The sequence below is a fragment of the Mirounga leonina genome, unplaced genomic scaffold, assembly GCF_011800145.1.
Source record: "Mirounga leonina isolate KUSES-001 unplaced genomic scaffold, KU_Mleo_1.0 Mir_201, whole genome shotgun sequence".
Taxonomy (NCBI): Eukaryota; Metazoa; Chordata; class Mammalia; order Carnivora; family Phocidae; genus Mirounga; species Mirounga leonina.
Window position 1 is genome coordinate 17222151 of NW_023270504.1, and position 15745 is coordinate 17237895.

The window sequence follows — 15745 nt, forward strand, 5'->3', positions numbered from 1 at the left end:
AACTCTGCTCTTGAATTAAAGACTATGAAGCAAATCTTATATGCGATTTCCCTCCAAATATGCAAAAGAGAGAGGGGGGTGGATATCTTTTCAAATTCTGAAATAAACAAGTCTACTCATTAGCTGAAGTTACAAATTAGAGAACAGACTGTACAAATAAGCAGATATTGGGCAAAATCAGTTCCTGCTATATCCATGATATTATTTAGACTCAGTATTTTACTATTTTAAATAGCTCCACTGCAAGGTTGATTTATAAATTCAGTTCACAAATACGTATTGGGTTCCTACTATGTGCCAACACTGGCCAGATAGTGAATTAATAATACCAAGGCTCATGTTTAATTAACAAGAAGAACCTTATAGAAATATTTGACACTCAAATTAATATCAGATATATTCATTTGACTAATGCTATTACAATTACAGTTCATAGCTAATGGCATTATCGGGCTATTATCACAAAGCATTACCTCTCTTCTAAAACTCATTTCCATGATAATTCATTGAAATCATCATGAGAACACACGATCTTGATGGGTTTTTACCTCCCAAAGCTCTTCAAGAGAATGAACTCACCCTTACAAGAAAGCCTGTTATCCCAAATATCACCCATGCTCATTCTTTCTGCAGTTCAGGTGAACAATGCATGGCGATTTCTCTACAGTTTTGAAAGACACAGTGTCCCTTCCTGGAAACAGCAACCTAACTTCATCTTTGTCCACAATTCCCAGGAGTACAAATGCAAATTAAAGTCTCGATGCAGACATTGTTGTGAGAGCAAGGTATCAAGCATGTGCAGATTTGGGGCCCAACCTCGGTTCACCCATTCAATCAACAAATAATTATTCTGTCTCCTTTGCATGACTTTAGGCAAACAGTTCAGCCTCTCTGTGCCTCTGTTTCCTTGTCTGTAAATTGAGGGTAATAGTAATTTGGTACTTATTAGACAAATACGAAAAAGAGGTAGAAAAGCCAAAGTTAGCATATAGTTGTTAGATATTATTTCCTTCCGGTATCATGAAAATTAATGTGTTTTAAAAATTAACTCAGGTAGGAGAGCTATGAATCTCAAATGAAGCATTTAAATCAGGTTACTGAAAGGAGGAAGGAAAGAAATTAACATTTATTAAGTGTCAGTTATATGCAGATCTTGCTATATATATTTCGCAAAGATATTGTTTCATTAAATCTTCACAACAGTTCTTCGGGGGTAGATGTTTGTAGCCCCGTCACTCGTAAGAGGAAAATGAACAGAGAAAGTTACAGTAGTTGCCCAAATCTTACAGAAGGGGTGGATTCCTGATTCCCAAGCTCCTTTTGCTACACCAGAGTTTATTTCCCGTGGCACAGAAGCACGTCCATCCTGGAGAATGGCTGTTACACGTTTTTAATTACATACTTCTTCGCACATAGTGAAACGAGGGATAAAGTAAGGTATAAAGCCCATTTCAGTTCTGTTTCAACAATTTTGGACGTTTGCGAGATCACCAGCAGTACAAAAAATAACTTTAAAAAAAAATAGATCTAACGAAGTCCGAGGGGAAATAATGGCTCACTGTGCCCAGCTATCATTTGAAGAAATTCCAAAAGGCACATTTTAATATCTTCGAAGTTCCATTACAATCAAAATAAAACGGTGTTAGTAAAAAGGGGAACTACTGAATCTTCCTCTGAAAAGACATAGCAGAAACCTGCCTCTAATCGAAAGCAATATGCTGTAGCACTTAAAATAATGCATGTATATTTGAGATATTTGGTAAATCTAGGGTTTCTGTATGGAATATAGCGACATATCACTGAAGGGAGTGAATCTTAGGTTTCAGAATAGACTGGTTATTGTTACTTGGGATGTTATGATTTCCAAAATAATATCTTAGGACGGTTTTATAAATAGCACGTAACTTCCAAGTTACAGCATCGAGGCTGCTATTCAATACTTCGATTGCTGAAGAAGAGTAGGTTGTGATAGAAAACCACCCTTTTCCGTTGTTTTATCATAAACCAGAAATGATTTGGAGAAGTCAGAGTTTTACAAAAGTGTGCTTGATGAAATGTTTTTAAAATATTATTTTTTGCTGTAACAGTAATATATGATGAAATAAATCCAAACTCTAAAGGAAGGTGGGAAAAGACCAACAAGATGATGGCAATTATTATTTGCGTAAATTCTTTCCCAGTATTTTTTTTATTTGTGTGCATGTGTGCATGGGTATTAAATTTATAGAGAGATTTTAAACAAAATTGGGGTCTGAATAAGCCCTGCTGAATGCTCAATAAAAAAATTATATCAAGTTCCCACTTTTTTCCCCTCAAAAGTATCGTGAGCATACTTCCATGTCATTTCAAATTAAAAAAAAAAAAAAGTGAGATTTTTTTTTTTCTAGAATCCTGGAAATGGGATTACTCGTTCAACAAGGATAAACATTTTAAAGACTATTGGGAAGTAAAGAGAAATTGTTTTCTAAAAGGCTGCATCAATCTGCAGTAGAATAATACTTGTCTCAATGTGTTACTTGCAGCCCTGAGCATAATCATATTTTGATTTTTGTTAACATGAGTGGCAAAAATTATATTGTTTTATTACTTTAATTAGTATTTTTCAAAATGGAAAATTGAAGTTTCTCTAGTTATGAACACTTTTATCTTTTCTCATTCATGAAATGCTTGATCATATTCTTTGCCCATTTTTCTTTTGGTCTATTTGCCTTTTTTTTCTTTTTGCTTTTAAATGTTTTTTTAACTTTAGGGATATTATCATTTAGTCAAATATATTGCTAATATTTTCCTGGTTTTAAGTTAGCATTTTAATTTCATAGATGAGTTTGTTTTGCTGATACATGTAATCAAATCTATCAACCTTTTTCGTTGTGATTCATATCATTGCATTTATCTGTGGTTGTGAAAATGTCAATAGTTTCGTATTTTGAATATAATAGTCTCATCCATGTGGACTTATTTATGTGTTAGGTAAACACTTACTTCCTTCAAATAACCAAATTTCACAGCATAACTTGATATTTGTTGTGAAAAGTTAGTTAAGCCATAAATACTCCACAGCCATAGGATAAGCGGAATGAAACTAATCAGCAATATATACTTTAATATATTCTTCATTCTTAGGAGATGCTCAGGCTGTTTCAGGGCTACCTTTCAGCTGCCTCTTGATTTTAGCTTAGCATCACCCTCTTTTTAATTATTACAACTTTATGATATATATTACATATTAACTATTGCTAATCATACTTCTCCTTATGGTTAGTCTTCATTTTTAAAAATCTTCTTTCCTAGAGTGTATATTTCCAGATGAATTTTAGAATCATTTTATCAGTTTTCCCCAAATCTCATTTTTACTTTAATAAAATAAGTAAAACTTGTTACCTAATTTTAAAAATAAAGCTTTTATAATCTTTAGTGTTCCACCTAAGTATGTAACATAATTTTTTATTTATTCAATGTTAAATAATTCGGTTCAGTAAGATTTTCTTTTCTTCGTATATATCCTGAACATTTCTTGTTGGACTTATTATAGGTGTTTTATGCTCTTTTTCTTTTTGCTGTTATGAACCGACTCCTTTTCCCTCATTACAACTCACTGACATATCACTATTATATTGGGGGATTATTAATATTTATGTCTGTGCCTTGCATTCAACTTCTTAAACTTTCTTAGTAAATTTATGAGAGAATTTTAGTTTATCTTTTTAAGTTTACAGCAAAATTATCTAATCTTAAATATAATTTTTTAAAATCCTTTTTTCCAATATGAACTCCTATGTTTTGCATCTTACCAGGACATAGAACTTCAGAGCAATGTTAACACCAGAAGACAGTCATATTTTATCTTGTTCATAATCTTCATATGAATCTCTCTTATTTTTTACTAAGCATATTTGTAGGTTTATAAAGATAATATCAAAGGATATTCTTTATCAGTGTACTCTTAATCCCCTTTACCTGTCTCATCCATCCCCCCACCTTCCCTCTGGTAACCACCAGTTTGTTCTCTAGAGTTAAGAGTCTGGTTTTTTTGTTTGGTTTTTTTGTTTTTTTTTTTTTAAGAGTCTGTTTTTTAGTTTGTTTCTTTCCTTATTCATTTGTTTTGTTTCTTAAATTCCACATATGAGTGAAATCATATGGTATTTGTCTTTCTCTGACTGACTGATTTCACTTAGTATTATACTCTCTAACTCCATCCATATCATTGCAAATGGCAAGATTTCATTCTTTTTTAAGGCTGAATAATGTTCATACACACACACACACACACACACACACACCATCTTCTCTATCCATTCATCTATTGGTGGGCACTTGGGCTGCTTCCATAGTTTGGCTATTGCAAATAATGCTGCTATAAAATGGGGGTACATGTATCCCTTTGAATTAGTGTCTTTTGTATTTTTTGAGTAAATACCCAGTAGTGTGATTACTGGATTGCAGGGTAGTTTTTGTATTTAGTCGTCTTTGAAACAAGAGATTTACTGAGAGGCAGTATTTACCAATGAAGAATGTATGTGGATTCCCTTAGCCTCTGTCACTTTCCCTACTTTTAATAAAGTCTTCTGTGAAAGTGCACCCATTAAAACCCCAAGTTACTATGGTGAGCAGACTGCTGGGCTGGAGTGAGAATTTTACACCATTTTCTGGTTGTCCAACAATCTAATCAAATGATGTGATTGTAACCTGATCTCAAGCATACATGACTATCGGGTGCTCCCTAAAAATCACATTCATCTATGATGCTCTTTTTTTATTATTATGTTATGTTAATCACCATACATTACATCATTAGTTTTTGATGTAGTGTCCCATGATGCTTTTCTTTGGGAGCTATGCTACCTGAATGCAGTAAGCCTTGATGGTCACGCTCCCCCTACTTCCTGTCTTATGATTTAAGGTGGTACTAGAAGCAGAGGTACTTGGTGTTGGGTACTGATTAGAATGGAATATGGAATTGCTACTTCTCCTCCCCAAAGCAGTAATTATGAATTAGAGGAACAGCAGCTGCCAGTATTCTGCTTAGAACTGACCTTGATTTCTGTGTGGGGGCATGTGCTGATCACCCCCTATTCACCTGTTTGATGTGGAAGGGATCCTCAACCTAAATAGGAAAAGATGGCTGAAAATATGACACCCGACACAAACGATGGACTGACAGCAGTTTATTAGTCACATATACTCACAGCCCAGGGCAAAAGAACATGCCATGCAGGGCCATCTGGGGGCTGCACTTGGGAGTAGAGTAAACAAGGGACTGTGGAGAGCAGGCTTGGTAGGAGCAAAACAGGGAGGCAACTCCTGGGTCCTGCAGGAGAATGTGATTGCCTGTTTGAATAACGTTAAAGGTTGATAGGGAGGCAAAAGCTTTAGGGTGACGACCAGTAGTAGGCAGCTGGTCTAGCTACCAGGGGGGGTAGCCAGGTGGGGAGGACTTCCCATTGGGTGGGGAGTGTATCTGAAAGAGCAGAGAACTATGTGGTTAGGACTTTGGGGCCCTGTGAAGCTCAAAGACATGAGGGCAGCACATGAAATTTGGGGCCTTACAATGCAAGGCATAATATGGGACAAGAATAAAGTATATTCCTCTTTCATATTAGCAATATTGTGTTGTTCATAGTAACATAGTTCTATCAGCATCAATGGGGGCTTTAGTAGCACAGTTGTAAGAAGATGAGGGTTCTACTGAGCAATGCCTCTATTTACCTCTCTGTGCCTTCTCTCTTTAATCTGTAAAATACAAGAACTAGTCTAGATAATTCCATAGTCCTTTTGTCTCTAAGATGGCCGTGATAATTTAAAATAAATAGAAATGTTTTACTTAGTATCTATAAGGTCTAATACTCCAGAGTAAAATTATCTGTTTGCATGTCTCCCCTACTAATCTATGAGCTCCTTTTCTTAAGCAACTTGGAATGCCCGTTTCCTGGTACATGAAAACTTCTTAACAAATGATTTTCAAATGAATAGATCTAACTGAACAAGAAATATTTGGAGAACTTCTGAGCCATGCAAAATATTTTGTGAATGTTCTATTGCTCAGTGGTCCAACACTCATTACTAACTAGGCTTATTATACAATGAAAGTACTTGATAGGGTTCACTGTGAGTATTAACATATGGCACTTACTGTCTCCCACTGTTTATGTGGTGCACTTTTTCTTGTGTTGTTAACCTTCCTACCCATCCAAGCTAAGATCTGGAGAAGTTTAGTTCATCCCATTCTAGACCTAATGTCTTCTCTTTGTCTCCTTATGCAAGGATGCCCCAGATTTCAATCAGCTACTAGAAATGTCAGATGAAAAATGCACAAATGTGAACTATGACAATAAAAGTTTATAAGATACTAAAATAAAGTTATAGAACCTAAGAGCTGAGTCAACTGACAATGTTAAATGGAACATTTTACAACCAGTCCCAGGATAATGATTAAAAAAAAATGGCACATGAAGAACATGAAGAAATATCTGACAGGAAATGGTTCCAAGATCAAGCTCAGGCTACATGATTTTGTATGAGCCACTTCTAAGGCGTGGGGGTGGTGATAATCTAGAGTTTATGGAGTGCCTCCTCTGTGTCCAACCCTTGACATCTATTATCTCTTTTACTTCTCATTACAGCTCCATGAGAAAGGTGGTGTTGTCATTTTAGAGAAGAGAAACCAAGGCTGAAGTGGCCAGATTGGGCAAATGCCCAAAAACAAAACTACTAAATAACAGAGACAATATTTGACTTTGAAATTCTCTCTGCCTCCAAAGCCCATGCTCTTTCTATGTCTCTTCACACCCAAAGCTATCTCTTTACCTAGACTGATAATCTCTATATTAATAGAACAAATTTTAGGTTTCATGAAGAATCTCTCTGTCCAACTTGATGCTGTGTGTATTCCATGTTTTCAATTCAGGTGATTGCTCTCCTTACCTTGGAACTCACCATGTACATTAGCTACATAGGGAATGTGAAATTATAGCTAAGTAAGGCAAAAATATGGGGCTAGCATGAGGACTGGCATTAGGAAGGAAGATGAACACTAAAAATGATATATGAGAAAGACTATAGAAATGTTATCAGGAGTTTGAATAGGTGATATGGCAATCTTTCATTTTATTTTTTAAATAACTCCACTCACAAAATGTTTTGTGTTACTTGTAAATTCACACTGCCTTCCCTTAACCTTTCCAGCATGACATCCTCCCATCACCCCCACACGCCCCTAGTTCCAAGTCACGGCGCTTCTCATTTGTGCCCGCCGCAATACCCCCAGTGACAGTTCCAAGCACACGGGCATGTGCAGGGCGAGCGGGGGCCGTATCCGGATAGGCTGTTATTTGCTGTAATTGCACTTTTTTTTTTTTAGAAATATTATGTTTTACCTTTAAAGATCTTACAAAATTTATATTCTTCTCCCTCATCTGACTTTGTTATAATATAAAGATAGCCTTTTCAATTACTTATTATGGACCAAAATACATGCTCCAAGAAAAATTAATGTCGTGTTAATTCTGAGGCTTCGCATACTCTGTGCAAACTCCTCTTAGTCTAGCCAGAGAAACATGGTGATAAAATGGTCTAATCACATCACATGCAAAGTGCAGATGTGAAATGAAAAGGACAGAAATATGATTGTGATATTAATTCAAGAGAAATAGGGAAATAAGACTGTTTGAATAAGCTTAGCAAGGTGGTTTAGTTCTTCCTTAAAATATGTGTGATGTTATCTCACCTTATCTTGACTTGCCCCCAACTCCCGCCATTCAAGTACAATCAAATGTGTAGTTTCTACACACACACACACACACACACACACACACACACACACACAGCAGGCTACATAGACCCAATACACAGACACAGAGGGAAACATTATATGAAACTACTCCTATCAAATGAAGGCATTATGTCAATATAACAATAACACCATACATTTCTATTGTAATGGAACATATATTAATAAAATGGGGAAGTAGAACTTACCACATAGCTTTCAACTCAATACCAGATTTCAATTATAGGTCCAAGAAACAAGCTAATTTTCATGGTTGGTCCATAATAGTCATTGTTAAATGACAGGAGAGAAGCAGCTTTAAATGGGAGGTGGCACAATGAATCACAGCTGTCATACTTATGTACTTGCTGACGATCAACCCTGAACAGAGTATTTAATTCAAATCTCATTTAAAAGTATGCACTGTCAAGGGAAAGGCCAAAAACCATTTTCTAGTTCAGGAAGCAACTCACAAACCTTGTACCAAAGATAGCCCTGAAGATCAAGTCTATTGGCACATAGACTGATTGCTGTAGTCTCACACCCCTCTTCACAACCCACTGTAGGATCTTCTCCTACAAAAAGCAAGAAAATGCCAAAACCTTGGCATCTGACTACTCAAAGAAGATTAATTCTTGTTCTCATGATGCATAACTTGTTTTTGGAAATATTCTGCCCACTCAGAACTGCAATTGAATTTAAGTTCTCTTAAGAGAACTTTAAGATAGATTTTGCCTTTTGAACAATCTTTTTAACATTCTGTGATACTATATATCTGTATTTGTTAATACTAAGATCCCATTGTTGTTTTAAAAGTACTGCATAAAAATAAGTGTTGCATATATATAATACATTATCTCATATAATGTATTAAATAATAATATCTCAAACCCACTGAAGGAAAATGGAGTGTGTGTAGAAATAGAGATGATACATATAGATATGCATTTGGATATGGAAAGAAAGAGAGAATTATAGCAAAGATGCAAAGCAAAAGTCAAAATTTAGCAGCAAAGTAAAAGCAATTACTTTGAATCCTAAATAGTTTCATATATACTCATGTAATAGTTTTGCATATAGCAGTTTGACATCATAAGTGGGGGTATCTTGTTTAGAAGTATTCATTTGAAGACATTACTTATCAGGTCAAAAAAATACGTTCATGTCAACCAGAGATTGCAAGTAATTTGACCAGTGGGGTCTGTGATATTATAATGAGGTGATCCTGGATTTATCTAAGTTGTCAAAATAATGTAACATCTCGCATCTACGTTTATTATGTCACTAACCTTACAATTAGAATATGCAACAGACTACCTGGCTGTGATAAATAGTTTTCATTCATTCATTCAATGTCTATTTACTGAGCAATTCCTACATGTCAGGCACTGTTCTGGATACTAGATATATAAGGATGAATAAGATATATATACATCGTTCTGGTAAATTAGCATAATCAGGGTTACTTTTATAGCTCAGTTCCTCTGAATCTATATTGTGTTATGCAAATTCAGGTTTTGTGACCTTCAAAATATTTGGGGTGCTTTGCTTGTCATTTTACTGTTAATTACAGAATTAAATGAATTTTGAAAATGAGTTTAAGATGAGCTTTTTTGCTTTGTAGATATTATTGAAGCAAATAAATCTCTATGAATAGTGTAATGATAAAACATTCACAGAAACTTACTGCTCTGCAGTTGAATAACAATTACATTTGTTCCAAACAGGCAATTGGTTTCCAAACACATTAAACAAAGGCAATTTAGAAAGCTTCTTCTTCTTTTTGGCATCATTAACGTTGTTGAACGTCTTGGGATTCTGGAGTGTTTCACAAAGGTAAGTGTTGTGGTAAGATGAGCAATTTCTGAGTCCATGAAATATTGATCTGGGAACCATCACTGAGCCAACGGGAATCCTGTATGCCATGACTGGACAAATTAGCATATTAGAGAAATTTAACAGATTATTCAGAGCAAGAATTTTCAATTTAGACTTCACTTTTGCCATTGATCCTTATAATAAAATAGTGCTTTACTCGATTCTAAAACATGTTCTGAAGGATGATATTTTTTCTCCACTGTATAGTACCACTTTAGAATTACAAATAACCATATTGATAATAAGAATGAATGAGTCATTATCATTAAAAGCAAATACCATTAAACAAATAGCTAGAAATCTAATGATGCTTAAGATTTGGATTCCATTCAGGCCTTTAAATTAGCAGTGACCATTTCAAGGTCAATAACAAACTGCAAAATCATTTAGTCAGTCACCTGAGACCATTCCGTGGCTTAATATGTATCATCTACCATCCATCCATCGCCAGCCCACCTCTCTCTCTCACTGACATATTCTTGGATAGCTGTGTACTTTTGAGCAAATTGTCTAACCTCTCTGAGCCTCTGTTTTTATACTTGTAAAATAAAATCAAGAATACCAACATCCTGTGGGCTTTAGGGATCTGAATTTTGGTAAAGGGCTGAGCACAATGTCTACCACATTGTGGAAACTAGAGAGATCTTTATTTTTCTCATTTTCCTCTATTCATTTATCTATTTAGTCACATTTTATCCCATCATTGTCACTTCTCCCTTGCCTAAATCATTCTTTTATTCATTGACTAAATCTCTGCTGGAACACCAGTCATGTGATGGGTACTGCAGTAAACTAGAAGGACCAGAAGTCAGTAAGTCAGTAAATGTTTAGTGCTACTATGCTCTTGCTCTCTTGGAGCTTTTGGGTCCAGTGTAGGAGAGAGGCACTTAAATCCCATTATGACAAAATCAAAAGTGTTTTTTTTTAAAGATATTATTTATTTATTTGACAGAGAGAGACACAGCGAGAGAGGAAACACAAGCAGGGGGAGTGGGAGAGGGAGAAGCAGGCTTCCCACGGAGCAAGGAGCCCGATACGGGGCTTGATCCCAGGACGCTGGGATCATGACCTGAGCCGAAAGCAGATGCTTAATGACTGAGCCACCCAGGCGCCCCCAAAATCAAAAGTCTTAATGGCTCCCTGGAATTTTCAAATCTCTCACCTTCCAAAGCATATGTTATTGAATTAACTCCCCACAATGTATAGTTTCTCTAAAATACCTATCTCATTCTTGGATTGAAAACCAAATTAGAGTATCAGAGAGTCTTGCAGAAGAATCCAACAGGAACGTCCTCAGCTTTGTAGCAAAAGAGAGTCTTCAGTGAAAACTGAAGGTGAAGGCAAAGCATCTTTCCCCTCCATCCATTGCCTCCAAACACATAAGTGGTGACCATCTACCAGTTCTCATAAACCTGCAGTTTCTCAACTTTTACTTTTTCTCCCACAGTAAGATTGGACCCTTGTCTTTTCACAAAGTAGTTTAAAAAGCAATCTTTCGAGTTAGCCTAGGTGAATCCAGTTCTACAATTTAACTGTACAAACGTCAGCAAGGTATTTAACCTTGCTAAGCCCATTTCTTCATTTCTAAAATGAAATAATAATAAGATTAGGAATTGTGCCATAAAGTTGCTGTGAGGATGAGAAAATGCTCAAAAATCTTAGCTACAGTAATAACAATGGCCTCATTTTTTGCCTTATGCCCCCCTGCTTCCTCCTTTTAATTCTTCTAGATTCATGCAGAGGTGTGGCCAAGATGACCAGGATTATGGGCTGAATTCATGGAAGAACTAGCACTGGACCCAGAATCTATGAGCTCAGGGATTTACTCATTCATTCATTCATTCAACCAATATATTAAGCATTGTTCTAGGCATTTGAAAAAATAGAACCAAAGAAGGTAGAGTACCCGTCTACATGGAGCTAATATCTAGCGCTCAAGTTAAGTTATTTAAGTGTGATTCTTTCTCTGTGATTGTCGAACATGTGAATTACTATAAAGAAGTGAAAGATGGTGGAGTGGGGTGCAGAGAAGGAGGCAAGAATAAAATTGTACAAAGCACCAAATATTGGAGGAGCCAAAGATGAGAAGGAACTAAGTGATAATAGGAGATTTATTTAGAAATAAATCTGATTCTTAGTATATCTTCTCTAGTTCCCTATGCTTTCCCCCCTTTTTCTGTATACTTTTTGAGGAAAGGGGGGAAAAAGAGAGAAAGAATAAAACAACGCAGGAAGGGAGAAAATTAATTTTCCAAGTGTTGAGCACTTCTGTATCTTGGGCAGCATGCAAGACACACAAATGACATTTAATCTCCACCACCTCCCTGCTACCTAAATCTTATCACTTTACTTTATAAATAAGAAAACCAAAGTAAGAATCTAGGTAAGTAAGTTGATTAGGTTCACACACCTAGGATTCAAACCCATGTGTGTTTGTTTATAAACACTTTCTCGTATAGCATGCTATTTCTAAGTGCCTTAGAGGAGCTGTCTACCTGCTCCGTGACAACCCCTTGACTCTGTTGGGTAGGAAAGAAACCAGTCCCTTCAGTTAAAGTAACCATACCCACCATCACCTGTTGATCAGCCACTCCATAGGGAAAGAACAGGTGTCCCATATCAGAAGAAAAGAGAGTCTGAAAAATTTGACAGAAAGACACACATCACCTTGGGTATCTCTTGGCCGTTGGGGTGGGACGGGCCAAGCCAGAAGTCAGGCAAGAAATCATATGGAACTTACAGTCACAGGGCATCAGTGTCTGTAGTGAGGAGTGAATGACTCTGATTTATTTCTATTCTGATTGTGATTGTCAAACACTAACAATAAGTCGTCAAAGAAACAGGAGAAAACACAGGTATTCTAGGGACAGTATTATTGAAACATATTTAGGAGTCAGATAGCACTTGATTACAATAAACATCCAGTCACAATCCAATTTTGACCAAACCCGATGGTGTTCAGAGCCACATAACAGTGGCAAATCTATCAAGAGCAGGACCATCCCAAGTCATTCTTGTCCCTAAAATTTTGAGAACAGCATATTAATTATGAAACAGCATCCTCACCAATATACAGGTGGCCTTTGGTCTGTGTTGGCACCTGAGGGCAGCTCCACCGTGAATTTTATATTAGTGTGGTGTAACCCTAGTGTGAGTCCTAGAACCAAACAAATCTTGTCAGGGTCACTGGGATATCACCTAACAGAGTATGGTTAGGAGTTATCTATGAATGTCAGGCCAGACTTATTTTTCATTTGTACACACACACACACACACCCCAAAACAAATAATCAATAACAACAACAACAAAAAAAAACAGACCTCTGCCTCTGTCTTTATGAGAGTCCTCCTCCATCAAATCTGAAATAGGGCAATGATAACATGTCATACTTGAGGGCTTCCAGGTTGGGGGTGAAGGAAGTGGGTAGATGAAATGTCTTTCCCTAGCTGAAGAGTATTATATAAACATCTCTATAGTGCTGAATATAAATATGTATCCCACATTAGATGCTAAAATAAAAAGATATTACAGATGTTTTAGGGAGGGAAGGCAAAGGGGTGTTCGTTTTTGTAACAACACCACTGTTCCCCCAATGTTGCAAAACATGTCTTAAAGTTGATATCATTGCACTAATTTTGTCAATGATACCAGTAATCTTTTTTTTTTTTAAAGATTTTATTTATTTGAGAGAGAGAGAATGAGAGAGAAAGAACACATGAGAGGGGATAGGGTCAGAGGGCGAAGCAGACTCCCTGCCAAGCAGGGAGCCCGATGCGGGGACTCGATCCAGGGACTCCAGGATCATGACCTGAGCCGAAGGCAGTCGCTCAACCAACTGAGCCACCCAGGCACCCCAATGATACCAGTAATCTTTTGTGCATAATCTATAACAATTATTGAAAGCAACATAAATCAGAGACAAAAGACCAGTTATTCAAGCATGTTCTTCTCTTACAGATACTTTAGGCAATATATTGAGAGGGAAAAGAAGGTAAACTGAACTTTGGAAACTTTTACACATCAGAAATAGATGCCTGACCCCAGAGGCTTACATGTATTTGATAAAATTGAACTTGTAGCCCATATTCATTTGTTCAACAAATATTTTTGAGCATCTGCTGCGAACGAGGCACTGGTCAAGGCACTAGGAACACAGCAATGAATAAAGCAGTCTGAAATTCAAATCCTCCAGAAGCTTACTCAAAGGTGTTTAAGACAGTAATGCATCTTTAGAAGTCGTGTTCCCTAGGGCCAAAAGGCCAGGATTCTGAATAAGGAGCTCTGATTCCAAACCGAGGCTCTGGAGACTACTATTCATATGAACCCCAAGGGAGTTATTTAACCACTTAGAACTTTAGTTTCCCTATCTGTGAAATGGGGATAATTTCATCCTTCCAGGGTTAGTGTGAGAATTCAGTAGTTAGGGTGGGGTTAGTGCCCAGCCCGGTGCCTGGCCCTTAGAAGACACTCAGGAAAACCAGGTGCTCCTCAGGTCAGGAGTAAAGAGTACACATTCTAGAAATGTATTCATGGATTTCTTCTTTGACCATGGTGTTTTCCACATAGGTCCAACACTGAATTTACAAATCCCTCGTGCATCTGATAAGCATTTCATGAGTCCCGGCCTCCATGAACACTGTCAAGTTGATAGGGTTTCAGACTTTCCAGTCTGTCTCTTTGTCCCACTCATTGCAGGTTGTAAAAGAGCGCCATCTAAAGGTCCTTGTGAGACACCTTAACATGTCCTAAAACTCCTTTTGTTGTTTTATAAGGACTGTTCTGGTGAGCAGTGCTCTTAAATAATCATCACTGTTGTGCGAGTATCTATGGGCCCATAATAAAAGGTAGACAAGCACAGGGAGAAAGCAAATGATTTATCAAGTCATCTACATCTGGTCCTAAAAAAAGCTTTCTTTCTTTCTTTTTTAGGTATTGTAATCTAAATCATTTTAATGCCCAGAACATCAGTGGAAGTAATCTTGAAGAAACACTTCTCCTCCATGAAAAGTCTCTGAAATTTTATGGCAGTACGCAGGAATTTTCTTCAAGTATTGATCTTTGGGAGACAGCCCTATGAAACTATCTTTGACTCTACCTGTCTTATGAGCAAAGTATTCATTGTTTTCTTTAGCTGAACATCTTACACATTTTAGTTTAAGAACTAATATGTATGGGAGTGACTTCACAAGTATTATCTGTGTACTTTATTTATAAAGACTAATTATGACTCCTCTAGTAAACTATTGTGCCTATTAATGCTTTTGCATTAACACATTATACATTACAGTTAATTTCAAAGCCTGTGATTACTCCATGACAACAAAATGACAATTTCGTATACCTTACAATATTTTACAACTTCTTACAATACTGGTTCAGCCACTAAGAGCAATATAAATTATAATTGTTAGTTCTAATGTGCTAATAGAATCAAAATAATCATTTCTATACATTTATTGAGCACTTACTACATGCCAGGCCTTGTGAGCATATACTGTCTATGTCTGACTAAATAGTAAGTCTATACGTCATTTTACTGTATTTGATCTTGATGTTACACTATGGATATGAACTAAGGAAATTTTCTCTGAATTGAAAAGCAGTGTTAACTAAAATAGAGGTCCTTAAAAAAGAAAGAATATTCACATACTGAAGAAGTTATAAAATAAAGGTAAATGAGGGAATGATTAAAGAAAAAAGGAAAATTGGAGAAGGGGAAATGAGTGTTGAGAGGGTAAGTGATAAATCAAATAGAGACCCTTAAAGCATTTCCCTAACCTAATTGACATCTTTTGGTCTTCAGTGCTACCAATTCAGAACCATTCACAAAATCATCTTCCAAAAGAAATTCTTTCTGTATAACCAAAGAAATGTGGAAACTCATAAAATATAATGAACTGGGGCACCTGGGTAGCTCAGTCGGTTAAGCATCCAACTCTTGGTCTCAGCTCAGGTCATGGTCTCAAGGTCGTGAGATCAAGCCCCACGTCCGACTCCGCACTGGGTGTGGAGCCTGCTTAAGATTCTCGAAGAAGAAGAAGAAGAAGAAGAAGAAGAAGAAGAAGAAGAAGAAGAAGAAGAAGAAGAAGAAGAAGAAGAAG

General features: G+C 36.5%; 1 protein-coding gene across 1 annotated transcript in view; it reads left to right on the forward strand.

The window, feature by feature from the left end:
- The window catches only part of SLC15A5 (solute carrier family 15 member 5), an 81153-nt gene extending 65563 nt beyond the window's left edge, over positions 1 to 15590 (forward strand). The window contains exons 8-9 of the mRNA XM_035028141.1: positions 9493 to 9601; positions 14574 to 15590. Of these exons, the coding sequence (XP_034884032.1) occupies positions 9493 to 9601; positions 14574 to 14721 (257 nt within the window). The 3' untranslated portion in view covers positions 14722 to 15590. The remainder of the gene's footprint in view (positions 1 to 9492; positions 9602 to 14573) is intronic.
- Positions 15591 to 15745: the final 155 nt, after the last annotated feature.